Here is a 20,089-nt window from a genome sequence, read left to right on the forward strand (position 1 = left end):
ACACTTCAATATGAAAAATATCTACATGAAAACTTATATACATACATTATAGCATATTCGTAAGCAGGCGAGGATACAGGATATGATCAAGGGAGTGGTTAAACCATAGATTACCGCTTTATCCTGTGTAGAGAAAGTAGGATTAAAGTCCATTTTATCGAGTGTATACCTGCGCGCCAAGGGGAGGGGGTATCCCCTATAGTCCTCCCCTTATATCTGCGCCTGGCCATAGGCAATGGCTCATATCTGCATTGAATTAGGTATTCAAAGTAAGTAGTCACAATTACCATCTAAACATTCCTGTTTGTTATGAACCACTGCAGGTTAATAATAGCTTCAGTGTTCATAAGGATTGCTCTGCAGGACGTTTCAATTTCTATCCGTAACGCAGACAGTAGAGCCAATTTTATACTGTATACAACATACTTCGGGGATTTCAGAGGTTATCATGGGATTATAAGTCAGGAGAACGGAACCCTTCGACCTATCTAACGTCGTACCGTCATTTTGTTTGACTATTCTGATGATGGCCATGTAGTGATGGTAGCAATAGTGCGACTAATGACTTCTTTAGAAAAGATGTAATAATTACTACATCACCGCTATAATTCAAGTTGAATTTTAAAGAAACGTATATCTATTATTCTAACCACTATACACATAGTTTGAGCATAAAACCAGGCTCAGTTTAAAGTATAATAGCGTAATATTTACGCTAGAATAATAGAAAGTCATGTCGAGATTATTAGGAACAGTTTTCTAGAAGTTTTTATCAAAATGGTGCAGTGTTTCCATAGATAATCATGGAATCTCGTGGGAACCTAAAGTCAGTTCCGAATAAATATTTTCTCTTTCTTCTAGGATAATAGAAATGTCAAACTCCGGTCTTAAAAGTATCGATTACAGTGCTCAAAGATTAGGTATATATATAAAAAAGTTGTATTATTTCAGTTTTCATTCAGCTTTAACATTAATAAATCCAAATTAATTACGAAAAATAGTAGAACGATGAAGTGGGGAAACACTGAAGTCCTAGAGAAAATCCAGTGACTTCGACGAACCTAACTTAAGTCACCAGGATTCGATCTTGCAAATTTGCATTTCAAAGGTGATAATTCCTTTTCTAAGCAAGCGTAATATACAGTTTTTATTTAACCCCATACATATTTAGATGCTTTGGATTAACTCTTGCTGTATATTGCGAAACACTGTATTTTTACTAGGTAACATTAGCTTTATGTGGACTGTATACACATTATATTTTTTCTGTTATAACAAGAACTTCAGTATATGTATTATTCTAAAAATGTGATTCGGTATATATTACTGTTATTCGTTGACCATGACCTACTTGCATATTTACTTTCTTTTAATATTAGGTGAAACAGGAATTGACGAACGCGGATTCCCTTTTCACGTTTCCACATAGCAAAGTTTCTAATCTAAAGTAATATCAATTACCATTCCCTGTTATATCTTCACGACAATGAACATTACCGTACTATAATGAAAAATAATTGTCATGCCATGTACTGTGTATATATCGAAGTCTGTACAAAACTGACTCGCTTACCAAGAGGAGTGGGCAATCGATAGGTGTACTGCGTTGAAATTGGCCATTAGCAAGTTCCAGATTACGGCAGAGCTCTTCCTGGCGACGAAGTACTGGAAAGCATTGATTGACCCGGGCGTGCGGTGTGAACTTGAGCAGCTGACGTGAAGCAGAGGGGGCCAACACCGCCCGGCACCCAGGGCCAAGTCATTAATAACACTGCCTCAGCTCAAGGCAGAAGAGTGGGAAGCCTGTCGACAGGTAGGGAAAAACAGATGTGGGCGTTTCAGCTCCTTCAGAATTTTTCCACTGTTAGCACAAGGCACTATGTTCTGGAGATGATGTTAGGAAGCTGCGGGGAATTCGACAACCTCGTAGTTCGATAATTTTTTCAAGAACTTTGATGGAATTCTTTTTTGAGCACTTTTTCATTCAATCATTTTTTTTAAAGAAAGAATTTTGTTCGAAGTTAACGTAAAGCTATAGGATGCTAGTGTGTTGAACATAGAACTAGTCGGTTTGTTAACATCATTGTAAGGATTATCGAGTAACTTGGAACTGCATAATACCTGATGTTGAACAATTTAGATTATGCATTTTCTAATGAGAAGTCCCACATTTGATTTAGTGCGCTGTCCTAGATAGATTGTCTTGTTTTTTTCTGCCTCATTTTTCTTGATTGATATATTCTCCAGTGCGTTTAAAAATTTTATATATAGTATGTTCACTTCGCATGGACCTTTATATTAACGTGGTGATCAAACATGTAAAGAAATGCACATATCTTAAAGTACAATTAACAAAGAAAATTACGAATGAGTGAACAAGTGCTGTTTTCTTCTTCACCATTGCTACACTTATTTGAGTGCGTAATTCTCAACGTTTGAACTATATCCAGTCGTGTGTTCTGAAATACAAATTAACATACGAAAAAAAAGTCATAGTTGTTTGTCAATTTTGTGCAATGTTAAAATGCAAAGTTATTATTTGAGAATAAAATAACCAGGGTAATAGGTGAACAGATCTTGAAAACAATGAAAAATCATGTTCACTTTGTTTATTTCTTGAAAAAAAATGGCATAATTCCTATCACAAGCTAGCTCACAACATGGTTGATCCAGAAGTTACTGTACAGGTTCCTTAAAAAATGTTTTCTGTCACTGCGCAAGAGCGGAATGATTTGTTTGCGCTGTAACTTAAAGAAGGCGACACGGTTCTTTGAAAACAGAAAACAGTCCAATTTCTTGACACATTTAGAAGACACTAGAAAATTATATCAGATACGAGTGTTAGGAAAAACCCTGCCTTGTGAGCTTTTATACCTTGTGTAAGATTTATATAAATATAAATACCGAAAGCATTGGACCTCAGTGCAAAATACGTGTTTCTCTGTGGTATTCAACTTCTTAAATGCAGTAGACCTAATTTTACTTAATGGTGAAACATTGTCAGCGAGAGACTGATTACTGGAAAATGTTTTACCAATCACATAAAGTACCGGTACTATCTGTTACAATCTTTAGATTCGTTTGTGCCCGTATCAGCATGTTTTTTGACTGTACATGCCTCACTGTCCATGCATATACTGATGAAGTGTAGAGTTTCTGAAGCTTGAATCCTTGGGTGTTGATAATTTTATATTTCCTGAGAGGCAAAACATCAAGTGTCAAATGAACTATAGTCCTTTCTCATTAGACTGAGGACCCAATTGTAATACTGTGTATACTTGAATTCATTTAATTTCTATATTTTGTGCATCATTAGAATTCTCTTTCTGTTTACTTGGCTGCACGGCAACTAAGTCACACCATGTGACATATTCTTGTAATTGTGTGTATTTAAATATTGTACACAGTTAACTGAACTAATTGTTCTCTTTTTCTCCAGGGTCAGTACAGCTACAGTCTGGGTCCCAGCGGAAGTTACGAGCAGCGGGACGGCCCCGGCGACGTGTGGCACGGCGTCAACGGGCAGGACCCCCTGCCCCCCTACAGCGGCGCTCCCTCGCTGCCGACCACCTCCTCGCCCGCCCCCCACCATGCATCCGGCTACTATATGCAGGTAGGATGTTTTTAGCTCTTATTGTAATATAACAGTTGAGACATTAATTGGTATTCCATAATTTTTGTGTCAGTTTTAAAAATATAAATCCTATTGGTGTTGAAAGTCGATTTTTCGGAAAGCCGAAGATCTTTTTTTGAGAAAGTTGAACCTCCCCCCCCCCAAATCCACTTTCGATTTTCAAGACTAATTTTTGATTATCAAAACAGATTTTCAGTTTCTGTTTTTAAAATTATTTTTGGCTTTCAAGAAAGAAATTCGTTTTCAGTTTTCAAAACCAAAATTCGATTTTTGGTATCTAATTCACTGTGCAAACGTTATTTACTAGGAATGTGAACGGAAACAATGAAAAGAAGTGGGGACAATAAACAAAAATGGTACACTCTTATGTCTGAACGTGTTTAATTTGTGCTACTAAATGAACATGTATTAATGTTCCGCAAAACACAAACGAGTTACATACATATTCATGGTATGAATGTTACTTGCGTGAAAGGCAATTATGAGGCTCACCTAAGGTGCGCGTGATCTCTGTTTTGATTTCATATTTTTAATGGAATCTGCTGCCGAAACAAAACCCGGGAGATTAAATGTCATACGATATTAGTATATTTTTACCTCTAGCATCATCCCCCTTCCGTTGAGCACGGGCGCGTGCTTTAGAACACCCAATGTAGATCTCTCTAGGTATGCAATAGAATCCATCACCTTACCTGAAAACCCTAATGCTAAGATAATGATATACCAATTGAGCCACGGCCGCTCAATACATGATTAATATATTATTATTATTATTAATATTATTATTATTATTATTAATATTATTTAGCAAGCCCATTAAACACTAATGAGAGCTCAAAATTTTAATCTCCCTCTTAGTGATCCCTAAAAAACAATCCTAGCTACATTAGCCTTCTGCTTGTGGGGGCCGCGGTGGTTCAGTGTTAAAGCTTTTACCTGTGGCTAATGGGGTTCTTGGTTCGATTCCAGCTCGAGCCAATTTTGTGGTGGACAAACACCGTGTGCGTGTGTTTTCTTGGGATTTCTACCATTTCCTCCCATTTTCTTCATTCTACCATTTCATTCATTTCTCATCATCATCATTTCCTCTAGTCTAACCGGCACGTCTGTGGGACGTAAAACTTATAGATTTCATTTCATTACTGCTTGTAACATTGTTTTACTCTATATCTAAGATATGGCAAAATTAATTGTAAAAATATATAAGCTGTAATTTAAGTTAACGGTTTGATTATCCCGTTTCATGTATTTTCTCGTGACCTAGGTTATACAAATATAGAAGAAATAAATTAGAAATGAGTTCTGTAAAATATCTGTAATTATTGTACATTCACCGGTATATAGGGTGGCCCAAAAGTAGGTATGCAGACTAGCATTGATTAAGTATGACATTTTAATTTATTAAGATGTTGAATTTATTTGCTTTGATTTGTTCCGAGTTTAAGGTATAAGTGAAAATAAATTAAGAACATATAAGAAATAAACTAAGTCAATACTTGTATGGATAACAATAAGTAAATTACATAAAATGTCATGACCGATCAGTACGGGACTGTATACCTAATTCTGGGCCGCTCTGTATTGATTTTATGACACAAAATTACAAATCGATAAATCCAGATTTCTCGAACTGAATTAAATATTTTTTTACACATTTATGCATAAACACATTTGCATTTTTTAAATATACACCAAAATTGCACTTGTCACTGGTCTAGTCGCTACCGCGCGTGCCTTTGGTTTACGCGGGCAAGTGGTCGATTGCTGGTGGCTTTAACATGCTGCAAGAAGAATAAAACAATTACCCACTTTGTAGTTCCTTTTATTTCTTGTACAGTTCGCGGCATAGAAATTGTTACAAAAATTCTAAGTCCAAATTAATAATAAACTCTGTTTTCTTATGCATCCAGAAATACATGTCACAATCGATTAGTTGCTTCTAGTACGATCCAACTCCAACTTCACCTTTCCTTGTCTAAAGCAGTGTGTGTGACGTAGTACACTTTCCATTCAGACGAAAAAAAATAAAATCAGGAATCAAGTTTACAATGTTATAGCTCTAAAATAGTCTTTTTCATTCCTTTGTTCTGAAATATATTTTAAGAGCCTATTTTAAAGGAAGTCACAGAATCTTCCCATAGTTTCATTAATACCTTTAGTTTCATTCTTTCCCTTCTTTAAAGACTGCGAGCTAGTAATATGCTCCCTAAGAAATCAATGTAAATTGCCAATAACGGAGTAAGTTTTGTGCTTCCTAAAGTCTATAATGCACTTCCAGAGCTCGAGAATATCTACTGAGAGAAATGAATGTTATTCAATGATTCATTTCATTTCTTTTCAGTAATTGCAAGCAAATGTTCCAAGAGCGTCATTTGGGCAGGACAGGAGGGTATAATTCCCCCCCTTGAGCCTCATAAATACATATTGTTTGAGCAAATGTATAGTAATACACTAAAAAAAGAGTGAATTTTTTTTCTGTTGGCGGAGACTCCCCCCCGAGTCAAATCTAAAATCGTGAAGAGTCGAAGGTTTGATCTCAAGCCATATGAGATCCTGGGCAACATTGGGAGTGACAGACAGAGAGCGAGAGCTTGAAATATGAAGACAGAGAGGAATGGTTTATATACACAGATTTAGAACTGGGGGAAAATTATCGGACAGCATTTGTATTATGACGAAAATTGTGATTTTGTGAAACAGAAGAAGGGAAGGTTTCGAACTGCGAGGATCGCATTAGGCAGTTATCGAATTAAGGTGGAGAACACTTTTGAGAACATCAGATGATTGCGAATGGAGAGAAAGATCTTGAGAACTGAGGAATTAAGAATTTAAAAAATCTGCAACTTCCGACACGGGTTTCGAACCGCGAATCTTGTAGTTATCGAACCATGACTTTATTCATTCTGATACGTAGAACCCTGTACGCATTCATATATGTTTCCTTTAGCTACGTTCAAAGCTAACCTAATGAAATATTCCAAAAGTTGACTTGGTGGATGCGCCGTTCTGATAGGTTATAAACCTCTTGTAACTTAGTTACAATGTGCATAATAAACTTCTGCTTGTTCAGAACATTTTAGGGCAGTAAAATTTGTTACTATTGTGTTAATTAGGTTGCACTTGTTAGAACCATCTGATAAAGTAGTGCCAAACCCTGTGCATCATTGTCTGTTAGGTGAATGGTTAATGTAGGTTACTTCTACGTGTATGGTCCGAGCTTCGAATCAAGACCATTCTTATTGATTATTTTCTTTGAGCTACGCTCATACTGTGCATTCCGCAAGTTTAATTTTGAAGTAATGTAGTGACAGCTAGTTTACTTCGAAATTATTTTCAAATGATATTTATTATTGCATGCGTTTCTTTAACTTGCGATGTTTCAAACTTGATATTAAATCTTACAACCTTAATGTAACTCATTTCCCTACGGCATATCATCATGAATGTTTGCACAACGACGACAGTCAGGCGTTAATACAAAATTCAGTTCTTACTGTAATGTATGTATATATATTTAGAAAGTTTGACTCAAAAAAAAAAACGTACAGTGCAACATTGATTCTTGGAGGAATTTCAAACGAATTTACTATACGTATAAATTACCATCTCAACAATCTACTGTGGGGGATAACACACTGAAACCATTCCAGAGAGGGAAAAGTGTTATAAGTAAAAAAAAAAAAAAAAAAAAAAAAAGGAATAGAATACGAAAAATATTACTGTCAAATTCATAATTTTCTGGTTCGAAGAGATGAATAGTGGCTACTAGATGGCACTCCTCACTTGTTTGTAACCTTGTATAAATGGAAAATTGTTTTAAAAGTATTTTTTACATTCAAGTATGATTGTTTTTTTAAGAAAGTTCGTCCTTCAACATTATGTTTTATAATTATTTTATACTGCATTTTTTATTTATAACAACATATTTTCTATATATGTTGTATTCCATGTTATACGTTTCTTATTTACATTTTATGTCATACATTTGAAGAGGAGCTTATGACAATTCAGAGCAGCAGGGACATTGACAGAATGCAGGCCTTGGCAGTCCAGAGCTCCTACCCCACGAAATCACTACCTTTCTGTAAATTATATCTAACTTTAGAGATGATGATAGACATTTTAGTAAAACATACCCTCAAAAAGTCTTGTCTACGCCCCTGCAAAGCAGTGAAAATTTTATAGAGTGAGCAGTTTGTAATGTTTCCCCAGAAGTTATATCTCCGATAATTCCGAGTGTGATATCAGTATTTGTGCATTATCACTTTTCACCCGCAGTATATTGAAACGTACTAAAAAGGAACTGTTCTTAACTCTTCACTGGTTTCCCCTATGACCTCATGAAAATAGGGTCAACCTTGGACACCTGTTATGTCAGAGATCCCGAAAACTATCCATTCGACACAAATATAGGATATTTTCGATTCTTTTTGCCTGTCACTCTCCCATTGTCAACTCCTTGCCAACCAAGGCTTAATTTGGACTTGCGCAGCATCCACAGTGTCACTATTCATCTTTGTACATGAATTTGACACTAATATCGTTCGTATTTGAAGTCTTTTACATGTCGTATTCACCTCTTGGTAGGGGTGGTTTTAGTGTCTCGCCCCCATAACTATGGAAAAATTTCAAGCAACGTAAGTATAATTATAAATTACCATTTGAAAAATAACTGTACAGGTGATCTTTTTCGGAGAGGAATTCGTTAACTACTTTTTCGATATCAATTTATTGCCTTTTTTAAGTAAGATCCTATACTCAAACACAAATCATGTCTTTCAAAGCTCTAATGGAAAACGAAACGAATCGTCGTATACATGTTACGTTTTCGAAGAGAAAAAGAGCAAAACATTGATTGCACAAACGTATAATGGTATCATTTGCATCCAAATTTATAACTTATAAAACGTGTTGGCTTGATAGATGAAGGGTTAGTAAACGGGATTCTTCTGGTGGTCCTACCTTCAAATCTCGTCCATTCTTGTTGCGTTTTCCTCTTAGCTACACTGAGTTTGTGCATTCCAGATCTTCAAGCTTGAACCAAATTTAATACCAGTTAGTGAATTAAAAGTAGCTAACGATTATTTTCAAATACGAGACGTTATTACATGCTTTTCATTAGCTTACAGTACTCAACTTTGATACCAACACTTCCATCCTTCATTTAACTCATTTCTTGACGTGTTTTGTTACAAAATTCATTAATCGTGACGGAAAAAATTGCTTTAACAGTTAATGGTGACTGCTTTGAAAGCAAGTGGAAAGTATGAGAATTTAATTTGTCATATCTATAGTTTCGTGTGGAGAAGAAACAAACTTGTGAACCAAAGGTTTAAGAACAACTCAAGTTATTAATATAAACTTTTCCGGAGATTATTAACTTATATCACTATAAAAGAAATACGAAAGACGTTCTGAAACGAAGAAATATAACAAAGTTTGCAAGAGGAGGCGAAGAAACCTAACGTAACAAGACTAAAGACGAATCATTTACGGCGTAGTGATCGTGGTTAGTGGTCAAGGCGCTTCACCAGTAATCTGGAGGTTCGTGGTTCGAATCCGCGTCGGGCATTTTTTTACTTTAGGATTTTTGATCGCGATTGATTGACCATGACACACGTTAATTATATTCAGATATTTGAATACTCGGATGTTTCAATATTTGAACTATCAAATCTTCTACGAGATAATAATAATAATAATAATAATAATAATTATTATTATTATTATTATTATTATTATTATTATTACTCGTAGAAGATTAAAAGTAGGAACTAATTATCGCTCCGGTCATACCGTTACAAGCAGAAACGTGACATTTGGCAAGAATATTTCGGTTTTGTTTAATTTTGCCCACGAGAAGAGAAATTTCTCATCTTGTTTCTAAAACAAACAAAATAACATGAGAATTAACATTTTACATTCGAGAGGGCATAAGGGTAGTTCAAATTATCATGTCGCTTTAGAGATGAGAATCGAGACGAGACGAAAAGTACCGTAAACATTTCTTGTCTTCTTACGATTCTCGAAATAGTGTATGTCCATTCTTTAAGTAACAATTGCTCTGTAGACTGAATCTTATAGGCTTTTTGTTACTTTGTAAATTTATAGCTCATTGAATTATGGCCTATGTAGGTATTTTTTTTTTTAGGAAAGCTTTTATAATTGCCTCTGCATATCCTAAAATTTAGTTTATTATATGCCTTACTGTTGAGTGGCATTCAATTATTTCTATTACAGTTATTTTTCTTAAAACATACAATAGAACACTTACTACATAAAACGTTAGTAGAAAGCTTTTGTTTAAAATGTGGGTAGTTGTAGAGGTGTATCTTGAAGGTACGGAACCCATTTCTCCGAAATCCATACGTTTAAGTAAGTTTTTCCAAATTTTAGGGCAACGTTAAAACTTTTGATATCATTATTATTATTATTACTGAAGTGTTGTTAATTTAGTGGTTCACCCTCTTCCAACCAGCTCCTGCCTAGTGGGCATTGCTGAATAAACACCGTGGTGTGTAGTTTTCTCCGGACTTCGCTTCCTCCCAGTTTCTTTATTTCAATATTTCTTTCATTCTCATCATCGACTTTTTCTGTAGCTTAGCCGGCATAACCATTACTTAAAAACAATTTTTTGTATGGCTCTTCTGAGTTCAGTATCCCTACTTTCTAAATGAAATTAGCCAGGAAACTTTCCGTTTAACATTTAGCTAGTTATAGGGACGTATGCAGAGGGTATGTCCTGATGGTCCTGACAATTCTCTCCAATCCCGGCTATTTTGTAACTTTTGCCTAACGCTAGGGGCGATTTTACAGATTTTAATATAATCTGTCCTCATACGGAATTTGTCTTCTATATTATTATTATTATTATTATTATTACTGAATATTTGAGACCTAAATATTACGTCCTATTCCAATGCAAATAAGCATACTGAAGTTAAGAAAAATCAAAATATGTTTTTTGGACCCTCTTTAAGGATGAATTTCCTTATAAGAGATACTTTGGAGGGAAAAGAGGGGAAAAGGAAGGTGTCAGCTACTGGACAATATGAAAATCGAACCTTCAATTGCCTTAACAGAAACTAAGTAGGATTTGTCTTCACGATATATAGTAACGCCCTTTCTTTGGGTAAAAGACGTTGGATTATTTTTGCGTTATATTGATATTTTAACAAAATATATATACAAAAAATAGTTCGTATTTACCAATTTTGGTTGAACAAATATATGGAACGTGTTGAAAATAACGAAAGGAAATATTATTATTGCTTTAGTAAGAGTTTAAGAACTTAGAAACAATTCCACAATGTCGTTTCAGATATTTGTGACACATACAAGACCTTAAAATGACCGTTTTGTATTCATGAATTGTTTGCGAAACATGCGAAGTTTTCAGACAGTAGGAATCGAGAGTGTAGACTGTGATGTCATGTTAGTTTTCCCCCTGTGAAGGAAGTCGTTTCAACTCTAACTTGTAAGAACGAGAGAAATTGACTATGTTTTGTTATTATACATCCGAAATATGAACTTTGTAAATTATAAAATATTTCTGAAGTACGTCGGAGGGACTCGAACCGCGGACTCCTGACTTACGAAACGACTGTTCAAGCCACTATCCTAAAACTGCTCTTTTAAGTAAGAGTCAAGGAACACTCGTCTATATAACAAATTGCAAACGTTTGGGATTGTAATATTTTATTAACGATGGAACACTGATTTCGGTCAGGATAAAATATTATAGTCCAGAGAATTCAACTTTAAATTTCAAAAAAAGACCGAAAGTATCCGTAACTTATCTCTATTATATTCGGTTATTCTCGTTTTACATTTATTTCCAGTAACTTTGAACGAGATGGACACGAACACAGATGCATCGAGGACATTTAATATTTGAAAGGCTCTCCCAACGGGAATCGAAACTGAGACTCCGCCAACTGAATTATCTGATGGGTGGGGTGCCTGGTTCGTTTCCAAGGCAAGTAAGCTTGAAACGGACAACTTCGTGCTCGTGGGTTTTCTCGGGACACACCAACTTCCTCATTCCACCAATTCGTCCATCATTTTTCACTTGCTTTAATCATAGTCTTCCTCAACAGACATAAACGTGAGACATTAAACGTATAATTATATTTTCAAGCTGTTAACCCAAACCAATCCGAATCGAAAAACAGTTGCATATTATTGCTCATTAACGTGTTTTCACGTTAATATGTAGAAGAGAAACGGGAAATCGTAATTCCATTCAAAAATGAAACAGCAGACTCATAATACCTTCACCTAAAACGAAACACGATTACGATTCCCCGTTTTTTTCTACATTATTTTTTTGTGAAAACGTTAGAAATTGAATTTATCAATTGCCTACGCAGCTTCCAACATCAGCATGGATTTGACTTTGTTTTAATTTTATTGAATGATATCTATATACCAAATTTGTAGTTTAATACCTCAGTTTTAACGTAGTGATTATGATACGTTGACCTTAAAATTTTATATACAAATACGTTTAAAGTAATAACAAGATTTTCCCAATGGCTAAGGCGGGAGTTTTCCGATTTATATATAACTTTATAATGTTTTTACTTGTGTAACTTTTTATCTTTTTGTCCTTCTGAAATGACTCTTGACAATTATATTAACAACTAGGCCTATGTAAAGATCAGTACAACGTATTTTTATCAGGAGTCGTTCGTGAGTGAGTCGGCAATCGCATTTGTGTCGAATTAGTCCCGGTTTCGTGTGGAAATGGACAAATTTTCTTGGATGTAGCCGAGAAGCGCTTTGGATTCCACTTTAAGCTTCTGTGACCCTTCCAGCATAACCTTCTTGTCGCATAATAATACCAAGGCGAAACAAACTAATTTCTGTCCATGTCTAATATAAATATATAGAGTAAATTATTTAAACCAAAAAAACTGGTTTAAATCAAAAAACCTGGTTTAAACCAAAAAACCTGTTTTTTTTTGTTTTTTTCAATAAAAACATTGTTTTAGCCAACCCTGGTCCCTGCTGCTCTGAATTGTCATAAGCTCCTCTTCAAATGTATGACGTAAAATGTAATTAAGAAACATAACATATAATACAATATATATACAAAATATGTTTTTATAAATAAGAAATACAGTAGAAAATAATTATAAAACAATGTTGAAGGACAAGCTTTTTTAAAAAAGCAATCATACTTGAATGTAAAATATACTTTTAAAACAATTTTCCATTTATGCAAGGCTACAAACGAGTGAGGAGTGCCATCTGGTAGCCACTATTCATCTCTTCGAACCAGAAAACTATGAATTTGACTGTAATATTTTTCGAATTCTATTACTTTTTTACTTATAACCCCTTTCCCTCCCTGGAATGGTTTCAGTGTGTTAGCCCCCACAGTAGATTGTTGAGATGGTAATTTATACGTATAGTATAGTAGATGGAAATTCCTCCAAGAATCAATGTTGCACTGTACGTTTTTTTCTGAGTCAAACTTTATATATATATATATATATATATATATATATATATATATATATATATATATATATATATATATATATATATACATTACAGTAAGAACTGAATATTGTATTAACGCCTGACTGTCGTCGTTGTGCAAACATTCATGATGATATGCCGTAGGGAAATGAGTTACATTAAGGTTGTAAGATTTAATATCAAGTTTGAAACATCGCAAGTTAAAGAAACGCATGCAATAATAAATATCATATTTGAAAATAATTTCGAAGTAAACTAGCTGTCACTACGTTACTTCAAAATTGAACTTGTAGAATGCACAGTATGAGCGTAGCTCAAAGAAAATAATCAATAAGAATGGTCTTGATTCGAAGCTCGGACCATACACGTAGAAGTAACCTACATTAACCATTCACCTAACAGACAATGACGCACAGGGTTTGGCACTACTTTATCAGATGGTTCTATCAAGTGCAACCTAATTAACACAATAGTAACAAATTTCACTGCCCAAAAAAGTGTTCTGAACGAGAGAAAGTTTATTATGCACATTGTAACTAAGTTACAAGAGGTTTATAACCTATCAGAACGGCGCATCCACCAAGTCAACTTTTGGAATATTTCATTAAGTTAGCTTTGAACGTAGCTAAAGGAAACGTTTGTGAATGAGTACAGAGTTCTACGTATCAGAAAGAATAAAGTCATGGTTCCATAAATACAAGGTTAGCGGTTCAAAACCCGTGTTGGAAGTTGCAGATTTTTTAAGTTCTTAATTCCTCAGTTCTCAAGATCTTTCTCTCCATTCGCAATCATCTGATGCTCTCAAAAGTGTTCTAAACCTTAATTCGATAACTGCCTAATGTGATCCTCGCAGTTCGAAACCTTCCCTTCTTCTGTTTCACAAAATCACAATTTTCGTCATAATACAAATGCTGTCCGATAATTTTCCCCCAGTTCTAAATCTGTGTATATAAACCATTCCTTTCTGTCTTCATATTTCAAGCTCTCTCTCTCTGTCTGTCACTCTCAATGTCGCCCAGGATCACATATGGCTTGAGATCAAACCTTCGACTCTTCACGATTTTAGATTTGACTCGGGGGGGAGTCTCCGCCAACAGAAAAAAAATCACTCTTTTTCTAGTGTATTACTATGCATTTGCTCAAACAATATGTATTTATGAGACTCAAGGGGGGATTACACCCTCCTGTCCTGCCCAAATGACGCTCTTGGAACATTTGCTTGCAATTACTGAAAAGAAATGAAATGAATCATTGAATAACATTCATTTCTCTCAGTAGATATCCTCGAGCTCTGGAAGTGCATTATAGACTTTAGGAAGCACAAAACTTACTCCGTTATTGGTAATTTACATAGATTTCTTAGGGAGCATCTTACTAGCTCGCAGTCTTTAAAGAAGGGAAAGAATGAAACTAAAGGTATTAATGAAGCTATGGGAAGATTCTGTGACTTCCTTTAAAATAGGCTCTTAAAATATATTTCAGAACAAACGAATAAAAAGACTGTTTTAGAGCTATAACATTGTAAACTTGATTCCTGATTTTATTTTTATTTTTATTTATTTTTTTGCGTCTGAATGGAAAGAGTGTACTACGTCAGACACACTGCTTTAGACAAGGAGAGGTGAAGTTGGAGTTAGATCGTACTAGAAGCAACTAATCGATCGAGACATGTATTTCTGGATGCATAAGAAAACGGGGCAAGTTTGTTATTAATTTGGACTTATAATTTTTGTAACAATTTCCATGCCGCTAACTGTACCATTCATTCTGAATATTCGAAAGTTAGTAATAACCAGTAGTAGGAGTATTTTAAGAGCCGTAACAATTAGTGGCGCAGGCGGTGCAATGCACTCAGTCCCCCAGACGGAGGAATCTCGGCCATCCCCGCATCTCTGTTTGAAATATGACATATTACTGAGTATCGAAATTACCATTACCGTATTCATTTTGCGTGAGATTTGTACATTTTAAAATTTCATATTAGTAGCAAATTTAATATGATTCCCTCACTCACTGTTGCAAGTATTTTTTAAAAAAGTAAAAGCATTTAAACATTAACAGAACGAACACAGCTCGCGTTCCACCATACATAATAGCAATATCTTGCAGGTAGCCAGCTTAGCTTGTGCCTTGAATGCAGAAGAGCAAAAGTGTCTCTGAAACAATTCCGAAGCTGGTCATCAATATACCATACTAATTTATTAGTAGCTTTATGTGTAATACGATTTTTTATTATTATTAAAAGATCTAGTAGACTGGTACTTGAAACATTCGTAACTCTCAAGGGATAACTGCAGCAAGGGTCCCGGAAGGAAGAAGGCCCCGCAGAACCAATCGGGAAATCACATATGAAAAATTCACGGAGGTTCGTTGTTATAGTTTCTGACTAGGAGATAAATTTTAACTATTATTCTTTAAAATAACTGTATGGTTGGGGATACAAATATCTTCCTCCATTGTGGCCAACTCATCAGTGACGTAACTAAAGACTTGGGGTCCCTCTCGCAGACAGCGTGAAGTGGGGCCCCTTCTTTACGTCTCACTTCACGATTTGGGGGCCCTCTCATGACTTGGGGCCCCCGCAAACCGAGGTCTGCGGGGCCCTTATTTACGCCTCTGCAACTCGCTGATTAACGGAAGTAAGGGGACAAAAATACCTTCTTTCGCCAGAGCCCCAAAGAGATTTATTGCGGCATTAAGTATGTTATGCAATACTCGATATAGGTCGTACACTCCGAGACGACTTCTTTCCATTTACTTTTCATAGCGACACATTTCATAGTGAGATTGTACATATAAGGCTTTTAATTGGACGGTATGCTTGAAAATTCAGTTGCAAAATATATAAGCTTCTGGCGCTAGTGTTTGACATATCTCGTTTCGAGCAATGGTTATATAGGAAATGTTTCGAAAACTAAGGGAATGGTAATCTTAATGAAATGGAAAGAAAGGGAATACCGTTGCTCGTATTTCGAGCACCTTTAATGCGTGAAAGTATTTTTGTAATGGAGAAACGACGGAAATCGCCAGTGGTTGTTGGGTTTTGAGGCCGTTTTATTGTCTCAAAACTGTTAAAAAAAAGTTTGGGTTTTTCGGTTTTTGAAACAAAATATTTTTCTTTTTCAAAACCGAAAATTTCATGAATTGTGAACAGCACTAATAAATACTTGCGTCAGTGGTACACCACTAGTTCCTTATGGACATACCGTAATTATTCCAAACTTTGCAGAAGTAGGGACTTATCCGATACGCGAACTTGACGAGGATGGCTCTAACATGTCGGTTTCATCAAATCACCATCAGTAAGTTTCACTCTACATATTGTACCGCAAAACTTGTATATTCAAATAAGCGTACATAGGTTGATATTTAAACGGAGAAAAGTTTTCTTTATTATTATTATTATTATTATTATTATTATTATTATTATTATTATTATTATTATTATTATTATTATTATTATTTTAACGTTCGATTATTGTGTTCCGAGGCTAAGAAAGACTGTGATATTAATAATGAACAAGGGTTGTTGTAGTCTATATATACAGCCAACAACACGTTTGTACATTTAGTTCAAAGTATTTTCTTTTTTCACACACAAAAATAATATTCTTTTGTCCCTTCAAAAAATAAGCATTTATAAAAGTACAAAAAACAAATAGTAGTTATGTCAGTAACAACATGACAAAACAATAGCAATTTCGAATCAAAATGTGATATACGTACAGTAGTTTTAATGCGAATCCTATTATTTACTCCATCTAACAACGAAAGAACATGTACCTGTCATCCGGATATCCGAATCAAACCTAGTCCATCTAATAAACATAACAAAGATATGTTCATACACAAAAAATTAGGTGCCAGGACAACGGAGTAAGTTCCTGGGGCCTATTGACCCTGTTAGTATAGTAGCTATTGCATCAACACTGTTCGTTGGAAAGACATGTTTTATAGTTCATTCTCTTCAGCATGAAGTAAGCTTTCCAGAGGTGCTATGTATTGGGGCCCCTAACGTACTTGAACAGGGAAAACTGGGAGAAAATTTCCTCCAGAAATCCCTCCCTTTAACTTTGGACCCCTCTGGAGTTGCCCCAGGTAAAAGCACACTATCCAAATATATCTCGAAAAATAATATAGATAATAAGAAATGTGTATACCAAGTTTCGTGTTTATAGACGGAATAGGTTTGAGGGAAAATCGTGTATTGTTATTACAAGCTTGTCCCTCATATCTATTCCGTCTATCAATAAAAAGAACTTGGTATATACATTTCTTATCCCCTATACTATTTTTTTTACGGAGATCTGTGTTCCACAGGCCCTCATACCGTGAGTTGAATGCAAATGGAGATAAGGCGAAGATCAGTTGTTGGTATGGGTATATCCATCATACTACGTGATTGTAGCAATTCAGGTACACCGTGAACTTGCGTAAGGACAGAGTGAACACAGGACTTCCACAGAGCGTCATAAGGGCGTGTATGCTGTACGAATTCACACGCCGCTGCAGCAGGGCGGAAGATATGCCACGCCTTTGGTGAGGGTGTCCTGATTACGTGGACAGCACAGCGGTAGTTTACCAAGTTTAAGGACGGTGACGAAACACACGAAGATGCACCACGTGCCGGAAGACTAACACATGTACAAAATGAAGATCTTCAGGCAGCAATTGAGGCGAATAGTGAGACATGTGAGGAACTGGGACTACAAATCAGTGTGAGTGAAGAAACCATTTGGCAGCACCTCCATCAACTTGGGAAGCACTACAAGTTGGGTCGATGGGTCCCACTTGATTTGATTCTGGTCCAAAAAGCAACGTGAGCAGACATCTGTGTTTTTTTGTTGACTTGTGATGAGAAATGGGTTTTGTACGAAGCTCCAGGGTGCCGTCATCATTGGTTAGCATCCCATGAACCAGTTCCAAAATAGCCGAAACCAGCACTGCACCAGAAAATTTCCTCATTTGTTTTTGATGGGCTGCTTGCGGCATCGTGCACCGTGAAATGCTATCAGCTGGTCAGAGCATCAATGCAACGGTGTACTGTCAGCAGTTGAGCCGTGTTCAAGATAAACTCAAAACTCAGGAGCCAGCACTTCTGAATCGTAAGGGAGTCCTCCTGTTACAGGACAACGCTAAGGCCCACGTGGTTAAGATGACTCGGGACAGCATTTTACGCCTTGGATGGGAAACATAATTGCATCTGCAATACTCCCCGGACATTGCACCGTCCGATTATCACCTGTTCAACCATCTTGTACCTTGGACAGTCATCTTATAGGACGCCAGTTTAAATCCCTAGTAGAGGTGCAACATGCACTAGATACATTCTTCGCTTTACGGCCCACAAAGTTCTACCGCGATGAAATCTATGGCATTCCAGAACGTTGGCAGGTCACCGATGCTGATGGGGACTATTTTTGATCTTCCAGGTACGTCTAATGTGACATATCGCTGTTCGAAAGTGGTGGGTGAAAAAGGGATAGAACTTTCTTGATTACCTTTATAAAATGTGAAAATTCATTACTATAGGATATACTGATAATCATTGGAAACGTGTCAAAGTGTGGGATGTATTTTCAGTAGCATGTTCTGTTGTGTGTTCTGTGTATTTTCGGAACATTATATTTTGTGCAAAAATTTGTACAGTTTAGATTTATAAACACTATGTACATTTTAAAAGAAGAAATGCCAAATACGTTTTGTTCCTGTGTAAATTTCTTGTCCTAATGTGTAACATTCTTTGAAATGAAGGGAAAGAAAAGATTCCTATTAGGATCGTGTTTGTATGTATTGCGTAATAAGGTTCAGCATGATTGCCTATATAACCAATTGGAATTCAAAACGAATTCACATTGTAGTATATGAAGAATTTGACTCAGCGGTTGACCGTATTGCATTGAGTAATAGATTTTATAAAATGCTAATTATCATGATTAACATTGAATATATTGTATTTCCATTTGAGACACATTTCCGACTGTTTGTTCTGTCAATGAATTACAACGCTAGAATTGAATTGTCAATAATGTAATGATTACGTCATTAAGACTGGAAACTATTGTTATAGAGATCGAGAGAGAGGTAAATATGGAAATAGCAGGCATGTTATTTGTAATACTGTACAAACATTCATTATGGGGGGCAGCTGGGAAAACATTGAACTAATATATATATATATATATATATATATATATATATATATATATATATATAATGTAACATGCTGGTTTTCGATACATATGTAGTTGCCAGACACATTTATATGCATATCATTCAGAAGCGTATCTATTTAAATTATATTTTCGGCCTATAATAATAGTAATATAGGAAACGTTTTACGTCCCAAACTTAATCAGATTATGCTTGAACTGGGACATTTATGGAGGTAAAGTAGTTGAGCGAGGTAGTGCTTAACCCTGGTAGGAGGATCCCTAGCTTGATTCCAGGACATTAATTGTGGTCGGTTTCCTCGATATTCTTCTGTTTCCTTCTGGATTCTTTTTCCACCAGTTATTTAATACTCATTCACTTTCATTAATCGTCCGTCTCCTTTAGCTTACAGGACATAACCGTTGGTTATTTATCAGCCACAGGCATGGTAGATGAGTATGTAATGTTCTAATTTAAAACGATCAGTATTCTCACCTCAGGGTTGACTAAGAAGTAAGTCAGTATGTTGTTGCGCTTTCAATTTGTGTAACAAGTTTAAGATATTCCACTTGCAATGCATTTGCATAGTCCCAAGTTCGAGATATACAAGGGGATGCTGAAAAATTCGTAGCTCAACCAAGCAGTAGTGCATGTGGAACGATGAAATTGTGCACTTTCAAAGACCACATCTCTGTATATATATTTAAAAAAATCGTGTTAATAACGCAATTCTTGTTGCTTCTTAGGACTCTAAAGTGATTATGTGTGCCTAACCAGAGAATTTCACGAACAGCGAGATCAGAGCTGTCATTA

The 20,089-nt window shown here is 35.7% G+C and overlaps 1 protein-coding gene across 8 annotated transcripts in view; it reads left to right on the forward strand.

Annotated features, from left to right (window-relative positions):
* The window catches only part of Su(H) (recombining binding protein suppressor of hairless), a 697,852-nt gene that overhangs the window by 553,716 nt on the left and 124,047 nt on the right, over positions 1 to 20,089 (forward strand). For all 8 annotated transcript variants that reach the window (XM_081762936.1, XM_081762937.1, XM_081762938.1 and 5 more), the window contains one exon: positions 3,440 to 3,613. In XM_081762936.1, coding sequence (XP_081619062.1) covers positions 3,608 to 3,613 — 6 coding nt within the window. In that variant the 5' untranslated portion in view covers positions 3,440 to 3,607. The remainder of the gene's footprint in view (positions 1 to 3,439; positions 3,614 to 20,089) is intronic.

This window comes from Thermobia domestica, chromosome 6 (genome assembly GCF_964235325.1).
Source record: "Thermobia domestica chromosome 6, izTheDome1.hap1.1, whole genome shotgun sequence".
NCBI classification, from domain to species: Eukaryota; Metazoa; Arthropoda; class Insecta; order Zygentoma; family Lepismatidae; genus Thermobia; species Thermobia domestica.